Source organism: Onychostruthus taczanowskii, unplaced genomic scaffold (genome assembly GCF_017590055.1).
Source record: "Onychostruthus taczanowskii isolate IOZ18803 unplaced genomic scaffold, ASM1759005v1 scaffold52, whole genome shotgun sequence".
Classification (NCBI taxonomy): domain Eukaryota; kingdom Metazoa; phylum Chordata; class Aves; order Passeriformes; family Passeridae; genus Onychostruthus; species Onychostruthus taczanowskii.
In genome coordinates, this window is record NW_024502791.1 from 7662687 (window position 1) to 7683530 (window position 20844).

General features: G+C 42.3%; 1 protein-coding gene across 1 annotated transcript; it reads left to right on the plus strand.

Annotated features, from left to right (window-relative positions):
• The first annotated feature begins 4974 nt into the window (after nucleotides 1-4974).
• On the plus strand, nucleotides 4975-19506 carry ZRSR2 (zinc finger CCCH-type, RNA binding motif and serine/arginine rich 2). The gene is made up of 11 exons (XM_041416499.1): nucleotides 4975-5043; nucleotides 6879-6958; nucleotides 7106-7202; nucleotides 7506-7614; nucleotides 7921-8007; nucleotides 10268-10306; nucleotides 12426-12541; nucleotides 15505-15718; nucleotides 17948-18003; nucleotides 18184-18293; nucleotides 18908-19506. Exons 1-11 carry the CDS (start codon nucleotides 4997-4999, stop codon nucleotides 19393-19395), a joined length of 1443 nt encoding a protein of 480 aa, XP_041272433.1. The 5' UTR covers nucleotides 4975-4996; the 3' UTR covers nucleotides 19396-19506.
• Nucleotides 19507-20844: the final 1338 nt, after the last annotated feature.

The following is a 20844-nucleotide window of genomic DNA, read 5'->3' on the forward strand; positions in this document are numbered from 1 at the left end:
TGTAACTTTAAAAAAATCTTAAAAGAATGTGAATGCAGTCAGTTTTATGGTGAATCCACGTGCATTGCTTCAACAATGAACACATGAACTTTTTTTTACCTTTGGGGGAAACACTGAAGGACTTAAGAAGAGAGAAGAAAAGCCAAGCACTCTTTCCCTGCTGCCAGAAGGCAAATGGAACTGGGTGTGATACACAGCATCACCACTTCTCCCAGCTGTAAAACAGCACAAATCAGTTCTTCCCCTCAGAATTTCGTGAGGCCAGCGTCAAAGTACAGTGAAGGGACACGACACCCAGCAGGAACAAACTCAGAGGACATGACTGGATTGCCTGATCAGAGCTGCTGAATTCCAGCCAGGATGGCTGATTTTCCCCAATTTGTCTTGCTGGCAAGAAGCAGGACAAATGATTTTTTCCAGCAGAGAGGCGAGGAGGCCAGGAGAAGAAGTAGTGTGATAAACACCCCAGCTCAGAGCTCACAGGCAGAGCATCATGCAGTGGACATATATGTGCACAGCAACGTGGATGTATGCCAAATGCATCCAGTTAAGGCCCATGTGCATATCCAATTGTACATGCACAGTGTTGCACATAAGGAACCAACTGCTACACATCTACAAATCTTTTCCCAAAGCCAGCACAAGCACATTTTTTAAATAAGCCAGGTGGACATGCAAGACTACACCAGGTGTTAGCAGGAAGATAACTTTGCTTCAAATTAATGGTATTTTTAAATACTGTCTTAAAAAGCACTGCAACTTTTCAGTTTACAAATGGAGTATATCAGTATAATCCAAAAAGACAGACAGACATTCTGACTTCGTATCTTTATAATAAATCTACATGCATGGATAACTTTCTGCCCAGCCTCTCTGCTTCCATTTTGGCCAGACACACAGCACTGGTTAAGCATGTCTGCATTTGTTTGCCACTGATTAATCAGTCAGGCATCAGTTTGATGGAATAAATTACAACCTTCAGGCACATATGCAAGGTATGTTTTTAACTGGCTACTTTTTGAGGTATTAGATTCCTAAGTAGTTCCTCTTTTATAGTATCTTTGTTTTTCCTAACTACTGTGGAGCTACAGGTCATAGCCATGAAGAATTTCATGCACGATCTGCATTCCAGAAATATCACTGAACAAGTGCAAATAATTATTTCTATTATTATACCAAATGAATTTGTCTGCCTGGTTGAAAATAAGAGTATCTCTGTAATTTTTTTTTTCAGTACTTTTTGATCTACAGAGGTTCATGTATAATCTGTATGTACATATTTAAAAATACATCACAATTTGGACTACTGAACAGATCAAGAGAAATTTGTTGAAAAGTCAAGAAAGCATATGACTTGGTGAAACAAACAAACAAATCCCCTCAATCTTCTCCATGTGATTAACAATGTACTTTTTCTGCTCCTTTCAATGTCTTTGAAATGGAAAATCCCAGGGAAGTAAAATATTGATAGCTATTGTATAAGTTAATTAACAACTACGGCTAAACTTAACCTCAGTTTTCAAATTTGACAAATTAACAGTTTTAAACTCTCAGGAAGTTAATCTTTAGTCTCAAACAGTTGTGTCCAATTCTTACGAGGAAAGAGTCAATGTGTGACTGTCAGCATTAGTCACTCATGGAAATGTACCTGGTGAACTGCAGACCCAAACTGCAGTTATGCACAGTGCTGTGCAGCTCCCTGGGTGCAGTGGAAATGACAAACACTGCATGTCTTTTCCAGAAGACATGGGGGAACAGGGTGTTGAATGAGGACTGCCACCACAGTCATCACTGTAACAATGCAGAAGTGACTTGGCTGTCCCCAAGTTTTTATCAGCGCTCACAGAAGCAGAGTGTGTGAGAAATCATTTCGTTCTCAAGACATTAGTGCAGGTGGGGAAAGGATGCACTTGCCAGCATTCCCAAATATCACCTTGGAAAGGGCACTTTGCAGTGGAAAGCACCAAGGACAGCCCACAGCAGGGCTGGCACTGAGACTGAGCAGAGACTTCCAGCATGGAGGGGGTGGGAGGATTGTGCTGCTGCCACCACTTCATCATCACCTTTATTACACAAACGTGCCAAGAAGTGCCAATGAAAACTGACCCGTCCCAAACCCACACTTCCTGCATGTCTCCCACTTAGCACACATCTTCTGGGTCTGACAAATCCAAGCTAGTGATTTGACTGCCATTTGAATGCCCCTCGTATTCTCTTATTTCCATTTGCATCATCCAGGAAAAAACCAAAACAAACAGATGCACAATTCCATGACAAAAGGTGCCACTCTTCTCCTGGAGCATATGGCAAATATTATGGTAAGGACTTTTACATAATCTGTATGCTTATCAAATGTATCTTTCTTTTTTCCACAGAGGGCTGGGGCATAGAACAAAGAGAGTGAACCCTTCTTATCTGCTTATGTCAGTCTACAATGGCAGAAAATACAAGAAATGGAAACCAAAAGAGCCACAGGGAAAGGAAGTTCAAACATGTGCCAAAGAGAGTCACTGCACTTCAACACAGAGCTGCTCTGCTGTGCATGCACAGTTCTGTGCATACATCTTAAAAGACACGCAGAGATTTACAGTGCAAGGTGGGACAAGCATGGCAGTTACTGCATGGTATGCAACTGCAAGTGGTAAGAGAAAAGTTTCTCTGTTCTGGGCTTTCCATACAGTACAACCTGTGCATCCAGTATTGACCTTCTCATGAGAGGGTTCTTGTGGTACTGGACCACGAAGGAGTATTTTTCTTTAGAAAATATGGAAGAGGGAGTTCTAAAACCTGAAGGTTGCCACAAAAATAAACTATGCTTGTGAAGGCCTGTGGTCTATAATTCCAGTGTAAGGAATAACAGCTACTGACTGGAATGCAGTATTACTTTGGATATGTGAATGGCTCTTGCCTGGAACTGCTGTATCTTTTTATTTCTGACACTCTATCAATTAAATTGTATGGAAGTCCGCACCGGGACTTGAAAACCAAGCTGCTATATGTGTATAAACTAATAAACAAAATGGAGAAAAATGCAACTATTGTATTCTTGTTTTGAAGAGAATGACAGCTTTTTCCAGTATCATTCTGGATATCTGTAATAGCTGTTATGTTTTGTGTTTTCTTAAAATGAGATCCTACTTTCAATTGCTGAAATATATAAACTTATGATGGTGCCTTCCCCAAGAACATTGGAAAAATGCCATGATGACATGTAGCATACCAAAAGAAAGGAATTATTGAATTTCTCAATTTAGACTCATAAATAGCTTAAAGGAAGGTTAATATGGCATTTCCTCTGTTGAAGGGAGGATGAAGGTTATAGTTATAATTTCTCAATGAAATAAGATTATGAAACACATTTGGTAGTTTTTTTCAAAACTTTCATGGTGCCAGTGGTTCATCTGCTGTTAAATGCCCAATACTGCCATCTTCTGTACCCAAGAAACAGCAAATTATGTGTTACTTTACATGTATGTTCTGCACAAGGAACAGTGGAAGTACCACTGATGACAACTCCTTCATTTTAAGAGAGTCTAGCTAGGATCTGGCACATGGTTAAGTAAGAGCAGGGAGGTCATGGTCTGAATATTCATTGGTCAAGTGGCAAATGTAACTGCTGACTACAGCAGTCACATGCTTGCTTTGAGTAACTTCACTGAGCTTCAGAGTAAGAAAGAGGATACTCATTATGCTGTTAATGAACAGCACAGTCAATTAGTCAGATTTTGACAGAGCCTGCTGTGGTGTGCTTCACCGTCAGCAGCTCCGGCTGTTTCTGCAGTGTACTACCTGCAGGATGCAAGCAATAAGCTCCTACATTGTGGTTTAGGAGAGTAATTTAGACCTTAATCAACAATGTACATTATTAATAGCTATGCAAAACATGCCCGAATGAAAGCTACAAGCACACTGCCTCTGAAGGCTGCAATCTATCACTCCTGTCACAGAGGAATTGATTACTGACAACTTGCATATTTCCACCCATCACACCCATGAGGGTCTGTGTGGAAGAGTTTCCTGCCAGGAAATGCGTTTATAATCAGGTCAGGTACTATGCCTCAGAGACGCTGATGGGAATACATCAGCAGTGTGAGCTAAATTGATCAATGCACTGGAACTGTGACTTCCCCCAGCTCTGAGAGGCTGTGCGGCAGGGCAGCCATGGGACACGCTGAAAGCACACCTCATGGCAGGCACTGAACACCCTGCTCCCCTGACAATTCCCAACACAGCCAAGCCAGCTCACACAGAGCACGGGCTGTGGGCAGGCAGTCACTGCCCGGAGCATCACTCAGGTACTGCCATGTGCACCCCAGGCAAGCCCAGACAGCCCGGACGGGCACCCAGCCACCCACAGCACTGAGGACATTGCACAGAGGCAGGAAAGGCTCAGGGAATCGGGCCTGTTCAGCCTTGAGGAGACCACTGCGAAGAGACCTCATCAACACATACTAATGTTTAAAAGGAGATGTCAGAGGAAGGGTCCAGAGAGGGACCGTGTTCTCGGTGGTGCCGAGCAGTAGAAAAGAGGCAACGGGCAGAAACCGATGCACAGGAAATTCCACCTGAACACGAGCAAGAACTTCTTTACTGCGTGCGACCAAGCACCGGACCAGACTGCCCAGAGAAGGTGTAGAGTCTCCCTCTCTGGGGATATTCAGGAACAGTCTGGACACAGCCCTGCGCCCTGTGATGGCCCTGTTCGAGCAGGGAGGTTGGAGCAGATGATCCACTGTGGTCCCTTCCAGCCTGACCCGTTCTGTGGTTCCGAGACAGCCTGGTTCTGTGCACTTCCTCGCTTGCGGTCCTTGAGGGAGTTCGGTAAATCGGGCTCCCCATTCCGCCCTTTCCGTGTCCCCATTCCCCCCTTTCCGTGCCCCCAGCGCCGCACGGACCCCGCCACCCTCAGCGCGCGCCCAGCCCCGCGCGCGGCCGCCGGAACCGATTGCGCGCCCTTCCGCCGCGGGGTCACGTGACGTCCCGTCGGTACCGCAAGATGGCGGCGCCCATGTTGGTGCCCGAGCCCCCCCTGGGGAAGCCGAGGTGAGGCCGCGGCCGGGCCGGGGCTGGGACCCCCCGGGGCAAGGGGAGGGGTCCGCGGGTTCCTGCGGAGAGTCGCGGACCCGTCCTGGCCGGGACCGCCCGAGCGCACGACGGCCGCGGCTGAGGCCGCCCCGTGGCCGGGCCCGGCAGTGGCGCAGCTCCGCGCGGCCGTGGCCCGGCGGGACGGGGGATCTGGGCTCGGTGGTTCTCGGGACGGGAACGCGGCCGCTCTGGGGGCGGCGAGCGGGCCCGGAGGCGGCGGAGCCGCGGGCGGGGGGCGCTGCCGGTCCCGTCCCGGTCCGGAACCGGGAGCAGCGGGGCCGCCGTGCCGGCCCGCCCTAGCTGCGGCGGGGCGGGACAGCATTCCGCGCCCGGGAAAGCGGCAGCCCTGGGTGATGTGAGGAACGGCGGAGGCCGCGGCGCGGGGACGCAACGGCATGTGCGTGCCCGGGCTGAGCCCCGGGCGGGGGCTGTGGGCCAGGGCAGCCGTGCTCACGACTGGGTTCCCCGGTGGGGGTCTGCAGGTGCTTGCCCAGGCCTTGCTCCGGTGCCGTGCGGCTGGAGGGAGAGGCGAACCCCAGCCCTGGAGCGGCTTGGGCACCGCTGCTCCTTACGCATCAGCTGTGTGCCCACCTCCTCCTGTGCTGGCCCGGGAGGAAGGGGAGTTCCTCCGTCCCTTCCTTCCTTGGGTTTCAAGAAAAGAAGTTCCCAGGAACTGGGAAGGAGCTTCTCGCTTGTCAGCCCCAGGCGAGTTCCTCCGTCCCTTCCTTCCTTGGGTTTCAAGAAAAGAAGTTCCCAGGAACTAAGAAGGAGCTTGTCAGCCCCGGGTACCTGCTGAGAGATGTGATCCATTTCAGGCAGGGACACGAGGTGAGAAGCGGCCAGGCTGGCCGGGTCAGAGGCAGGGGGCCCCAGTGGAGACACTGCTCTGTGGGACAAGCACCGTGGTGTCACCTTGGCACGCACAGGTGTGCAGGTGGTGAAGATGTGAGCAATCCTGAACAGGATTGGAGATGTGGGTGAAGTTCTGGCTGGCTGAGTTACACTTGTGTAATCTTTTAAAATTACACACTCCAAAAGGGGAAGGTATTAATCTCCCATCAGTATTTGGTGTGGTACAATGACAAGAGCAGAAGATAATCCCTTCTTCCTATTTCTCTATTATCACCTGGCTAGGAAGAGGAAAGATAGAATGAAACTTGACAGAAAAGAGCTTGATGTGAAAAGGTTTTTAGACATTAGAGGCATTTTAACCACAGTGGAAGCATGGTGCTGCTTGTAGACAGCTGTCAGACAAGCAAAGAGGCTGGCTAAGCTTCTGTAGCAGAAGAGCAGAGTTGAGCGTTGTCTGTGGAGTGTGTTTTGTTAGCTGTGCATTGAGACTGCTGCCTGTGGAGCATATCAAAGGAGAAAAGAAAGGACTTGAAATTTCAGCTCCTGTAGAAGAAAGACTAGAATGTGCTGAAAGTTGTACCAGAATTGTAGGGTAGGAGATCCCCAAGTTATTCTCCCTTATCTAGTGACCAAGTTTCAGGAGCTGAAGGAGATTTCATGGAGTTGGTGATGATGTTGAGTACTGCAGAGCTCAAAAAAGATGAGACCCCATGTGTGGTATCTTCTTGCTGCTGCCCGTGTGTAAGTCTGAACAGCACAGCCACAGATTTACAGATTTCATTATCACATCAGATGCTGCTGTGGAGTTACTGTTTATATAAATGCCTGTTACTTTTGCAGTTTGTGGGATTTTGTATTGCTGAAGGAAATTAAGTGCATGTATGACAGTAAAAACTATTTGTTTGGCTGTTTTAACAGAAGTAATGTTCTCTCATCCTCAGCCATCAAAAGTACAGAGCTATTCTGAAGAAGGAGAAGAGGAAAAAAAAGCGGCAGGCTCTTGCCAAACTAAGGGACTCAGGTAACTGAAGTATTTGGTGCTCTCAGTGAAACTAGAAGTGATTGGGGTTTTTTGTTTTTGTTTTTTTTTTTAAAGATATCATTATGTGTATCTGTGTTGGCTGTAGCATGCAGTTATCTAGCTGCGTTGAATTGTGTTTTTTTTCAGAAGCTGCAGAAAAAGATGAATCTGTGTCTGAGGAGGAAGAGGAGGAAGTGGAAGAAGAGGAGGAAGAAGAGGAAGAAAAAAAACTTGAGGCAGAAAGGTGAGAAATCTAGAAAATGGCATATATGCAATAAACACTTTTGTAATCAATTCCATTTTAGTACTTTGAAAAATTTGACTATATTCTGTGAAACACAATCTTTATTGAATATGTCAGGCTACACAGTCCTTTCCTCTAAAGCCTGAATGATTCCTATGCAAATTTCTCTTTAAAATAAGATTGGATAAGTTGCAGTTATTATTGTAATAATAAATACAACATTGATTTGTATTTATGACAGTTGCATCAGTCATGGGTAGTCCTTAAGTTGGTGGTCTAAGTGGTGTCTGGTTTCTTTGGTAGACAAAAACTACATGAGCAGTGGTTGCTGAGAGAAGAAAAGGCCCAAGAAGAGTTCAAGCTAAAGAAAGAAAAAGAAGAGGCTGCAAGAAAGCGTCAAGAGGAAGAAGAGGTATAAAGATGTAAAACCTTACAGTTGTGCCAGGCAACAGGGCAGCCTAGTGTAATAACTTTCATTATTTTGTGATGGGCCCATTTTTCTTGATGCTGGTGTGTTTGAAAGCGTAGACTCTGTTCTTTTGTATAGAAAAGCAGAATTGAAAAGAGAAGAAAGCAACAGCTCTTAAAAGGGTTTTTGTCAGATTTAGTTGCTTCTGACTAGATGAAAACTTAATGGTCAAGGACTTGTAGTGCAACATGGTGCTTTTGACTTTGATTGTAAAGCATTGTCCCTTAATTTATTTTTTCTGTTATAAAGAGGAAAATCAAAGAAGAATGGGAAGAGCAGCAGAGAAAAGAGAGAGAAGTGGCACAGCTGAAGCAACAGGAGAAGAGAGAGAGAGAGGTGATTCCTGGTGGTGGGAGGATATACATGTTCTGTGTCCTGTGACATGATCAGATGCAACAGTTATGCATGCTGAAAAGGGATTTTTGTATAAATAGCAAATGCATTAATTAACCCATTCTGTCTAAGCTCCTAAACCATTGTTCAGTGTTAAAGAGGGGGTCCATATACTGAAGTGTAACTCCTGTTAACCCATCTGGTTGTTCACAGCATGTAATTGTTTGTGTCAGGTAAATATGAAGGTACTGTGCCAGTGCACTTTCTGCATCATGTGTTAAAGATAATCCTTCCTTAATGTCCCAGTTAAACACAGTCAGTGCTGAAGAAAATGCCCAAAGAGGATATGGAATATGGAAGTACATTGCTGCTTAACATAGTTCTTAATCAAAAGATGTGTTACAGCTCTTCTTTACCTGACTCATCCAACAAGATGTATCTTTTTTTCAGAGTTCCTTGGGTGGAATAAAAATGATATTGAAGATACGAGTCCTTGATAACATTTATGTTAATGATACATTCATCTTAAGTTTTACAAGTTCAGTGACATGGATGTAAGATGTCCTACACAGTAATCCAGTGTGAGGATTGGCCTCTTATTGCCACTGCAGCTTTCTAGGATCTGGTCATTTTAGATTCTCCACAGTCACAAAGTTTCCAGTCATTTCACTGGGAGATGTCTTGTGGCTGTGTCTGATAGCCACAGCAGGAGAAGAGCCATGAGCAGACAGTTGTGGCTGTCTGCAGTTAATAGTTGGTTGTGCCATTGATTACATAACACTTGAATGAGGGATGCCAAAGAACAGCAGTTTTTGTATTTCCTGTCTTACTTGCTCTGTTGTTCAGGTGTCCATTTCTTTGCAGTGTAGGGAGAGAAAATTATGCTCGTGTCCTTTATTTAGGGTTGAGATACAGTTTGGAGAGAGCTGAACCATGATAACAGCAGGATTTTATTCCTCCCCTCTATCCTTGTGTCTGGGTGTGCCCAAGCCCTCAGTGGATAACTGGTGTCCCTGAACTAGATGGAAGCAGCTTTCTTTTTTATTTGGTTGTTGGATTCTTTGCTTTGTGTTTTTCTGGGTTATTATTTACAGGGTTAGTGAGTTAAATTGGCTCACAGAGGGCAATGACAGGCACCCAGAGGGAAACTGATTACCCAGCTAAAAGCAGAGCCACCCATTTTAGCAGCACAAGTTGTTTAATTGGTTTTGCCTGTGTCTTGAAACAGCAGTTTATTCCAGTTCTAACAGTGATACAAGAAAAAAACTAATTTCCCTCCCTAAAATGAAGCAATAGATTTTCTGGTTTGATGGGTAATGGTGGTTAGAGGCTTTTTTTGGAGAGGGTGAAGGATTAGTTTTGGCTTTTGTTTTTTTTTTTTTTTTTTTTTGGGGTTTGGGGGGTTTTTTTTTTTTTTTCTTTTTTTTTTTTTTTTTTTTGTTTGCGTGGTTTGGGGAGTTTTATTTGTTTGTTCTATTTCATTTTTCTTTATTAGGGTGGGTACTATCTGATATCCTTGGTGATCAGTACCAGATGCTGTCTGGGTCCTAATTTTTAATTGCATTTTTTAATTTTTATTTGCTCTTTTAAAATTTAATTAATTCTCTTCCAGTCCTAGCATATTTTCTTGTACTGATTATGTTAAAATATCTTTTTTCTAGGAACTTCATAGAGCAATTTATTAGAAGTAGTGTCCAGCCAGTTTTGGAGAGTGGTATTGTTATGCTCAGCCCACTTAGAAAAATGAAGGGAAAGAGTATCCTCATTGCTTTCCTGTGTTTGGAAAGCTAGATATGGTTAACTTACAGTGTTTAAGTTTCTTACCAGCTACATCTCTTGCTGTAACAGAGGCTCACTAAGCATTGCATTTTTCTGTGTTCCATAAAATGTGTAAGTTAAAACATTTCGTGCTACTAAACGATTATGGACTTACCTGTAACCAGGCTGTGTAACAGAGCAGGAGATAGATTTAAGCATCAATAGTTCCATGATAGTTTTAAAAAAGAAAATTAAACTTTTATGTTGTCTGTCATTTAGTTTAGGGATCATCTACATGAGGGTCTGTCTGATGTATCCTTTAACAGCTTTGTAGTACATGAATTGCTACAGAGCCAAAGTAAATCTCCTGTTTTTAGAGCAAACCCCATCACACTTTCATTATGCATAATCACTGAGCATTGTGAATTAGGTTCTTAACTAAAGAAACCAGATGTTTTGTGTATCCTCAGGGTTTTCACTAGTCCTGTGTTTGCACCATTTATAGGCAGCTGTGCAGAGGATGCTGGATCAAGCTGAAAGCCAGGTATGCTCAGAGACTTTCTGAAAAAAGAACTGAAAAGTAATTTAATTTCCATCCGGTGTTTTCCTTCTAGCATGCTGTCCATCTGCTCTTGAGAACCTAATGGCCTGAATAAATTTAATATATAGTGGCTTGCATGAGCTGTAAACAATTATTTACTGGGTGGAACATAATTAAGCATATTTCTGGCTGGTTGGTGGCAGTGCAGTTGTGCATGCTGATGACTGTTCAGGAGGTCTGAGTCAAAATGAACCTGGAAATACTGCTGTGTGCTGTTAAAAACCACTGTGCATGATGGCTTATTTGTGAATTGTAATTCTAAATAAATCTGTCAGTCCTGGCTAGCAAGATAAACTTCTCTTTTTAAGTAGATGTCAGGCTCTAAATAAGAGGATTCAGTGGTAGAGGAGGGCACAGATCCTTAAGGAAGAGAAAAAAAGGTGGGGGAGGGAGAAGCTTGACTGCTTGGATGCCTGGAAGAGCATGGATCTCAAGCTGGCAGTGTATAGAAAAGAAAGTTGCAGTTTTCATTTGACTCTTAGAGATTGCCTTAAAGAATAATTTGGATTTTTATCCCTGTCACATGGTTAAACTTGTGAAGATTCTTGTTCTGTTTAAACCACTACATGAATCTGAAAAATAAGTTTTAACCTATTTATCCATTGTTTATTGATTGCCATAGCTACATTGGAGTTACATTTGCTTCCAAATCATGCTTAAACAGTTCTTTAGGTAGGGAATCTGTTTCATAAGATGGGTAGGAAACTGCTCTGAACTGCTGCCTGCACAGAGCTCAAGATGCATTAGCAGTCATGTCTGCAAAGGAATAGTCAGAAATGTGGTATGTTAGAGGCTGCATTAGAGTATCAGTTCAGGGTTCATTTACTGCTGACATAACAGGGCTGTTCTGGTGACAGAACATTGTGGCTGCAAGTCATGAACAGAATTGGTAGCTGGGTCAAATGCTGCTTGTGAATAAAAAGAATTTTCAGTTGATTTAAAATGAGAACTTGGGCCAGTCAGCTTTACAGATTGTTTGGTTAGAATGACTACAACCAAGACACATATTTTAAAATATGTGTCTTGGTTGTCATTCAAGGCTTGCAACTTGATGAGGCCATTTTGAATTACAGAAATCTTAATGACCCAAAATGATCAATACAGACACGTTTATTTTCAGTGTTAACTGTGAATTTAATCTTTTTTTAAATTCTAGCCTTTGGCAGATTACTTTTATTTTAGCCTTTTCTAGAAGCACATAAAAGTGATAATGATGAACTTGCTGAGCTTTGGGCTGTTGCAGAGAAAAATAATTAAATAGTCCCAGCTTTCTCTCTGCCATGTTGTGGTGGTTTTGGCTGGGGGAGAGTTAATTTTTTTCATGGTGGCTAATATGGGGCTTTGTTTTGGATTTATACTTAAAATAGGCTTGAAAATGTGGAGATGTTTTTGTTATTGCTGAGCAGGGCCTACACAGACCCAAGGCCTTTTCTGCTTCTCATACTGCCACACTGGTGAAGAGACAGAGGGTGCATGGTTGGTTGGGAGGAGACAGCCAGGGCAGGTGACCCCAACTGTCCAAAGGGATATTCCAGACCATCTGACATCATGTCCAGTATATAAGTGGAGGGAAGAAGGAGGAAGGGGGGTACATTTCATGTGATGGTGTTTGTCTTCCCACATCACTGTTATATATGGTGGGGACTTGCTTTCCTGGAGATGGCTGAACACCTGCCTGCCCCTGGGAAGCAGTGAATTAATTCCTGGGTTTGCTTTGGTTTTTTGCCTTGCTTTTGCTTTCCCTCTTAAACTGTCTTTATTTCAATGCATGAGTTTTATATCTGTTACCCTTCCATTCTCTCCCTGATCCTGCTTGGGGCTGTGAGCAAGTGGCTCTCTGGGGCTTGGCTGCTGGCTGGGGGTTAAACCACAACACTGGTGTGTAAAGTGAGACCCAAAGCACAGGGCAGCTTTGCAAAACAATGCTTTAAATAGGTTTACCTTGTCTTGTAGAAACATAGTGCTCATAACTGCATGTGAATTCAGTTGTTAAGTTTTATTTTTGACATTCTGTTTCTTTACAGTTTTTTAACTTTTGTCTATTTTAATGTTTCTTCCACAGCTGGAGAATGGTGTGAGCTGGCATAACCCAGAGCCCCCAGAGAATCTGGGAACAGAGAAGGATAGAGCAAATTGCCCATTTTACATTAAAACAGGTTCCTGCCGATTTGGAGACAGGTAATCCATTGAATATTTACCAGGATAGAAGTGTGTTGGGAAGATAAAACAGAGGCAACTTAATTAGGTCATAAGCAAACTGAGGAAAAATGGCTGCATAAAACACTTCTGTGTATTTGGATGTGGATTGAGAGCGAGCACTGCCTGCTGGAATTGAGCTATTTATTGTTATGCCATATTACTGATGGTGTATTCTGGTTACATTGGTCACACTTGAGTTTTCCTTAGCTTAGACTCATGCACAGATATACTCTGACAGAAGGTATATATTCTGTTATTAGTACAGGTCTGAATGTCAGATGCTAGTTCTTTATATTTCCTAATTTGCACAAATTCAAATCCCAAATGGACTAAAGAAAGTAAGTTAGGTAAATCTGCACACTGAAGTTGTCAGGTAACTTCCAGAGTTCTCACTATTTAAATGTGTGATGCATTCAGTTGTGATTCTGGTACACTGACAGGGTGCCCCTATGTCAGGAGGGAAGTGTAGTAAAAGGGAAGAACAGAGAAGCTCATCAGGATGATGAGAGATGAGCAGCACCTCTGTGGAAGTGGCTGTCAAGTCCAGACTCTGCTTTCAAAGAGGGGGATGGAAGAGGACTGTGGTAGATGAACAGCAAATTCAGGAGTAGAGTGGGAATGATTGTTTGCAATTTAGTCAGGTGTCTCAGAATGTTTACCAGCTTTGACAAAGGAAAGACTTTGTCATATGAAACAAATGGCAAACTTGTTCCCAGAGGATGTAGGGCAAACCAGAAGTATAGATGAGTTTACAGAGTATATGTTCATTGGCAACCAGGAACAATAATGACCCAAATGCAGCTTCTGGTTTGAAAATCTGATTTTTTTTTTTTTTTTTTTTTTTTTTTTTTTTTTTTTTTTTTTTTTTTTTGTGCTAAGGAGAAACAACAGCTTAGCAGGGAAGGACTCTGATATTTATTACATGAATCTTCATCAGAAACTTACGAGGTTATTTTACTAACTTGTATCACTGAAACATGTGCGGTCTAGCTATTGTAGTTTTCTTTATCCTGGGAGAAATTTGTTCCAGTGTGACGTATATTCTGGATAATTATGAGATAATTCAGCTATATGGAAGCTTCAAGTTCACATCTTTTTTTTCTATTCTGAAATATGTGTTGAATTCCATAATAAAAATTTCACCAGCTATATCCCTGCAGACAGCATTTTTTTCAGATATCTGGGTCTTTGTAGTCTTTGCAGTATTTTTGTTTTAGTGATCTTTAATGGAGATAACTTCTATGGATTATTTATTGCATAAAACTCAGTTTTGCTTTGAACTTTGCATTTGAACTGTGAATAACCCTTGGAAAATAAATACTGAGAAACATCATATTCTGCCCTTCCTCTTTCACCCCTGTTGATCTCAGCTACCTCCGTTTCGTCTTCCTTCTTTTTCTTCACATACCTGCTTCCTTCATAATCTGGTCATTTTAACAGCTGGTGCTGTCTTAAGTTGAAGGACTGGTACAGCTAGGGTAAGGATGTGTTGAAAGAAGTTGTAAAAAACTAAGAGCCAGCATTATCAACAAATAACTGTTGAATCTTGTCAAAGCTCACTATGTCCTGAACAAGCTGAAACTGGCTGAGTTTGCTGCTACCAATCTCCCCAGTAATTCAAACCCTAATATTTTGCAGTAATATTGGATTCTTGGGTCATTCATTTTCCTTGGGGTTCCTTTTGTTCTGTCATGTGAATATATCATTTTGTTTACAGACAATATTAGGTGCCTATTATTGAAGTTGAACAGCATTTTTTCTATTATGCTGTTATTGAAATTGAACAGCAAAAGGAGGCAGCTTCTAAAATGTAAAAAAACCAATAATCATCAAATTGTTTCTTGGTTTCGTTTTGGGTTTGGAGATTGGATTTTTTTGTGGTTGTTGGGTGCCTTTTGAAATCTAAGGGGCCAACCAGAAGGTGAGAGTCCATTTCTGATTGACTGGGTACAGAAAAACTTCCTAGCTGAAGTCTGGGTTGTAGTTGCCCATTTTGAGACCTGACCTCCCTGCAGTTCTTCTGTGCTGCCCAGTGACATAAAGAGACTAGACTAGTCTGGATGTTTTCCTGGTCATGTCATGAAAAGGAGAAAAATGTTGGAGAGTTCATGACCCAATTGCTTGGAGATATATTGAATGGGAGTCATAAAGCACAGTGAAATAAACATGGGGAACATCTGTGTTCTTACTGAATCTAAAGGTGTGTAGGGGAGAACTGTATTTCACCATGTTGGTGAGGCAGCCTGAATATGATGGATGGTGATGGAGATCTAATACTTTTATGGCTGCCAAGAAGCTGCAGATTAAGATATGACTGATTTAGAAGAATCTCTTCTTTTGTTTGGGTTTTGGTTTTTGTAGGTTTTTTGGTTTGTGGATTTGGTGGTGTTGTTGTTTTTTCCTTTGTTTTGGTTTGGGATTTTTCTGTTAGAAGTGGAAAAATACCAGACTTATACTCATCCAGGTGCAGGTTTAAATGTGCTGTTCTTCCCACATTCCCATTTTCTACTCCCATATGATGAAAAACAACTTCAGCGAAAGTTGTTCAGTTTGCAAAAAGAAGAGCAGGGACTTGCTTTAAAATGTATTTTTAGAAAGACTCCTGACAATCTTTTAAGCCCTTCAGAAAATGGGAACACATTAACCCTTGTAGCTTAAAAGAAATTACTTCAGCTCTCATTGTGACACTGGTATCTATAGCTTTTGTAAAGTTGCTTTCTTAAGCAAGAATGTGTTAATGGCCTTAAGGAAGCCTTAAGGTTATGTATAAATTCACTCCGAAATATATGGCCTAGTAATCAAAATATCTTAGTCTTCCACTAATGGATTTTCTTTTATAGTAACTGTAACTGAAAATAACAAATGTTTGAAGCTTCAACAAGTGTATCTTCTGCTGAAAGTGCCAATGTTTCCACTTTCCTTTCTTCACTACACCTGTCCAGGTGCTCTCGCAAGCATAACTACCCCACATCGAGCAAGACGCTGCTCGTGCGAGGGATGTTCATCACTTTTGGCATGGAGCAGTGCCGCAGAGACGACTACGACACAGATGCCAGTCTGGAGTACAGTGATGAGGAGACCTACCAGCAGTTCCTGGAGTTCTACGAGGATGTGCTCCCCGAGTTTCAGAATGTGGGGAAGGTGGTTCAATTCAAGGTATGCATCTAAGCGTGGTTTATGAGCCTTACGAGGAATTCTGCCCAGCATGCCCCAGCTAAATCCTGTGGGCACTGGGGAGCTGTGCTGTGTCCTTACAACAAACTGTGCATCTCTCATGGCACCTGTAAACTTGTCACTGCTCTTACAGAGCACCATCTCCCGCTGGGTGAATCTTGTCTCCCATTCCTCTGAAGTGTTACAAAAGCTTCTATATTGCACGTTATTCACACTACTCAATAGTCCACTTATCTCATATTCCCTTCTTTTCTTATCCTGTGCTAAGCCCCAGAGAGTCCATTAAGACTGTTAGACAATATAAATACATCTGAGCTACTGTGTTTGGGCTTAAGGAATGAAATAGTGGGGATATGAAATGCATTTGGAGTGTACACCCAACCAATGTCATTTTAGGACTGTCTGAATAAAATAAAATCAGATTACAATGAACTGAAAAGATAGCATATATTTCACTAGGAAGAATTATAGAAAGGTAAGTTGCATAAATGGTCTTGAGATTTGTCATCCATCCTTAGTTTGTGCATTTGGTTTGCTCAGTGTTTTGTACTGATTTTTTCCCATTTATATTGTTGTTTCTTATGGGGATAAAAAGGGATCTGTAAATGGAGACCTCAGAGATGAATGATGTGTCCTGACAGTCCCATGTTGCCCCAAAAATGTGCAGCTTGGATAGTGCAATGTCCTTGTATCAGAATCTATTGCAGCATTCCTTTCTGCTTGCCATTCCTGAGTGTTTTCCTGCAGTCACCAGGAGGCATAGAGTGCCTTTTCTACTTTTGTGTTCATCTACTGGCAGCTGCCTCAGGACTGAGATGGCATTAGCATTTCAAGCAAGAGAAAAGTAGGAGTGAGTTTTCAGTAGTTGTATAATGAGCTTTATAGGTAAGAAACCTTCACTTGTTTGGAGGAGTAAAGCATCCCCTCCATATTTAGACTCATGGAATAATAGCCAATTGTCCTCTACTAGAAAACAAAATGCAGATTCCCTATGGAGCATGGCTTGAAAAGCCTTATCAGCAAAGTCAGTCCTTGGCTTTGTACCACGGTTCTGTACAGGTGTGCTAAGCTGCACCTGCTTGGGTCCCTGTGACTATTAGTGTGGCATCCCTTGGCTTCTGAGGCAATTGTGCAACAGCAGGATGATTCTCATGCATATTTTTGCTACATTAGAGATGCTTCAGAAAAACATGTTGGCTGCAGAGATCTTAAGTGTGAGTGAGCTGAGACTCTGTGACCATTTAGAATCAGATTATACACACCCCTCTGTCAGCTGACTTACTTTTCCAGTGTAGCCCAAGGTTTTATTCTGGCTGGTTTTTCTGGGAAGCTGCTCCAGAATCTGGAAGATCTTGATAAAACACTACCTTAGATTACTAGGGTTCTTTTCCTACCCAAAAATGTCTATGGCAAAATCATTCTCACTTGTTCTTGTATTGACACTGTTTATCTCAAATAGTTTGACTCCTTATCCTGTAATACTTAATTATACAAGTGCTTGTTATTGTGGCTGAAGGCCTTTGCTGATCCAGCATACAAAGAGGTATTCCCTGAGGGTCAGTCAGGGTTCAGGGATGAAAGGAGCCGCTAACTTTGTTTGCTGCGGATATTGGAGGAGGCCTGCAGGCAACAGAGGCTGGAATCACAGTTTGTCCTGGAGAACTGGGTTCCACCTGCTTGGACCTGCCTATCGGAATCTTTTGTAACTAGCAAGCTTTTTGAGATTTAATTTTTGAGAGCTTTAGATCTACTTTGAATGCTAAATTATTACCAAAAAGGTTTTTCAGAACCGTACAGTGAAAAAACCATTTTAAAGGGATGCTGTGAAGATGCATTGCTCAAGAGTCTCTTACTGTAATGAATCCCTCATTTCCACATGAGGAAACTAATAATTGTTGTCAGAGCAGGATTTGGCTGTTGCACAGTATGGTTGGCCCAGACAAGTACAAGACAATGGAGTACAAACTTGCTTGTGGACTAAGTGAAGCCAAGGTCCCAGAGTTAATCAAAGCATAATTTAAACATAAGCCAGAAAGGCTTTTTTTTTTTTGTGGTTTTTTTTTTTTTTTGGTTAACAGTGTTTTGAAAAACATCATCTCTAAGTTGATATGGATGAACTGTCTTAAATGAGAATTGCACATCTCAGAATGTGTGAGGTGCTGTACAGCATAAACCTTCCACTGCCCTAACTTCATGTTTCCGTCCCCTCAGGTCAGTTGCAACTATGAGCCTCACCTGCGAGGAAATGTGTACGTCCAGTACCAGTCGTAAGTACTCACAGTCTTACCAAGGGCTAGAGCTAAACTCCAGAGTTGAATAATGAATAAGAAGTGTTTGTATCATCCATGCAGTTCATTCTCACACTGTAGTGGGAACCTAAAATTGGTAAGGGGTGTCTGAAATGATTGTGTGATGGTAATGCCATCTGTTGTTTTTACTTTTTAAAGGGAGAAGGACTGTCAGGCAGCTCTGGCTCTGTTCAGTGGACGATGGTATGCAGGCAGACAGCTTCACTGTGAATTCTGTCCTGTGACGAGGTGGAAGACTGCCATATGTGGTGAGTCTTGGAAAAGAGAATATGTGTTACTGAAAGAATACTCACTCGTGGAAGTGAGAAAGAGGGATTAGGCTGTAGCTTTCAGATCTGCCTAATGTTATTCATTTCTGTTTGGAATACAAATGTGCTAACTTGCTTGTGTAGATCCACATAAGTATCTGAATTGTTCTAGGGGATTTACCATGGTCTAGAAAAAAGGTTTGAATTCTAGCTTTGGAAATAATAATCTTAAGGTGAAACTCCAGGAAGTACTAATTTATCTCTTGAGAAGCAACGGCAGTTTCTGGACTATCAACAGTTCTAAGAAGCAAATATAACATGTGACTTATCTAGATTTACCTTCTTACATTAAGGTAAATAAAACTTAATGAAATTAAATGTTAAGTTTGTTCTAAGCTAAAAAAAAATCTTCGTAGCTGTTAAAAAGCTAATTTCAAGAAAAGTACACAATGAAAATTAATTTTGTGTGAGTTAAATTGATAGGTGGTCAGATGCATGTTCTTCTGTTTGGAGAAGCAAAATTCCATTTACTACATTTCTTCCAGTTGGTACATAGTGAAGAAAGAGATTTAACAGGTCTGGTTCATAAAAAGGCAAACCCTAATCTGTTGCAGGCTTGTTTGAAAGGCAGAAGTGTCCAAGAGGGAAACACTGCAACTTTCTTCATGTATTCAAAAATCCAAACAACGAGTTTTGGGAGGCCAACAGAGACATACGTATTTCTCCTGAACGGACTCATCAGTTGTCTAAAAACTCTGAGAGGAGAAACCGATCGAGCCATCGTGACGACTATTACAGCCGGTCCAGGAGAAGGGGCAGCCCGAGCCCAGAGCATTCCTACCGCAGAAATGGGGAATCAGAGAGGAAAAAGAGTCGCCGCAAAAACAAGAGGCGGCGCCGGTCGGGGAGGTCGAGGAGTCGAGAGAGGAGGAGGTCCCACAGCAGGGGCAGGAAGAGGAGAGGCCGCAGCCGCAGTCGCAGCAGGAGTCACAGTCGGACACGCAGCAGGAGCAGAAGCAGGAGCTCCTCTCGATCCAGGAGCAGGGGTAAAAAGAGATCAAGCAGCAGAGGAAAAAATAGTGAAACTCCCAAAACAAAGTGAGAATTACTTTCAGAAATCACTAATTGGTAAAAATAGAGCTGACAAAGAAATCTTCCCAATAGGGCACCATATATATATGAATTTTAAATAAAGTGTTCTTGCACATTAAAATGTTTCTTCCTAATAAAGGAACGTAGTTTACTGTGTGCGAAGCTTGAGGAAATTTAAAGTTTTAAATCCTATAGAAGGTGTGAATGTCAAGACTCTAGCTACTCTGTCCCTCTGAACTGCTGCAACACCTGGATGCACATTGAGTACAAATAGAGAAGTGAAGCCTCTTTGGTATGTGCTTATTTCTGTTACGTGTATGTTAAGTGTTTACTGTTCCTGTAAGGAGTTAGTACAAAACAGCCAGTGTGCAGTAAATTCACAACCCAGCACACTGCAGATCCAGGTCTGTGTAGATGATTGCCATTTGTGTTTTTCATCTGTTTATCAGAAATTGCTTTCTAGACAAAGAAAATATAATCGTTTTATGAGTTGGAGAAAAGGGATCTCAAAGACATCACTGTTTGATTGTACAGTACTTGCCCAGTAGGAGCTTTTTGGTCATGAGTGTTGGATTTTTCTCGGCCCTGACTGAGCTGCTGAGCTGATGGCTTGTAGGGATTGCAGTAGACTAAAACCAAGCAGAAAGTACACAGAGAAACAATCAGTTTATTCAATACCTTAATCCCCAAGTAAGACTGGAGACCATGGAACTGTAATCCTTGAATGAGGTTAGAACTACTTTGCATACCTCTTGGTTGCACACCATTTGTAGGTGAAAACGACCTGCCTAACTTGTGCTGGAGGGGTGGAAAGTGTCCATGGGGAACCAAAGATGTGATTGTGAAGGCTCAGTCAAGATGGCTGCAGAATGGCTGAAGAAACTGAAGGGTTCATACATGAAAGACTATTTCATGGTTTTGGGAGAGGAGGACTTGACTTAGAGCCTTTTTAGGTTTATTTTACAAATAGTTTTAAGACACCCTACTGCCTTGCTTTCCTACCAAGGTGAAGAGTAGGGTACATAAAAATGAAATTATTGGGACAAAACCTCCTTGAAATGACAGCTACATTAGCGAAGTACCTACAGTTAGATAAATCCTTACCAATATTTTTTCACTTTTATTTAAAAGATTTATGTTTTAGATGTACTGTATTTCACATGGTTTATCTTCAGGTTTTAACTTGGGCACCTCATGTCCTCAGACACCTAGAAGGAGCTTGTAGCAGCGAAGGTGCAGTGCCCTACCGGTCTGTAGAGATGCCTCCCTGTCTTTAGCCTCTCCAAAGAACTGGGCTCCTGCCTTCAGAGAACCAGACCCCATGAGTTAGAAGCCTAAAGCAGGCATGAAGTGCTCCCAAATAAGAATTCATTACAACTCCCAGCAATGTAACATAAACTCCCTTAGACAATCTAGGTATCTGAACTTTACCAACAGCATTCCTCACAGCAAGAATGTT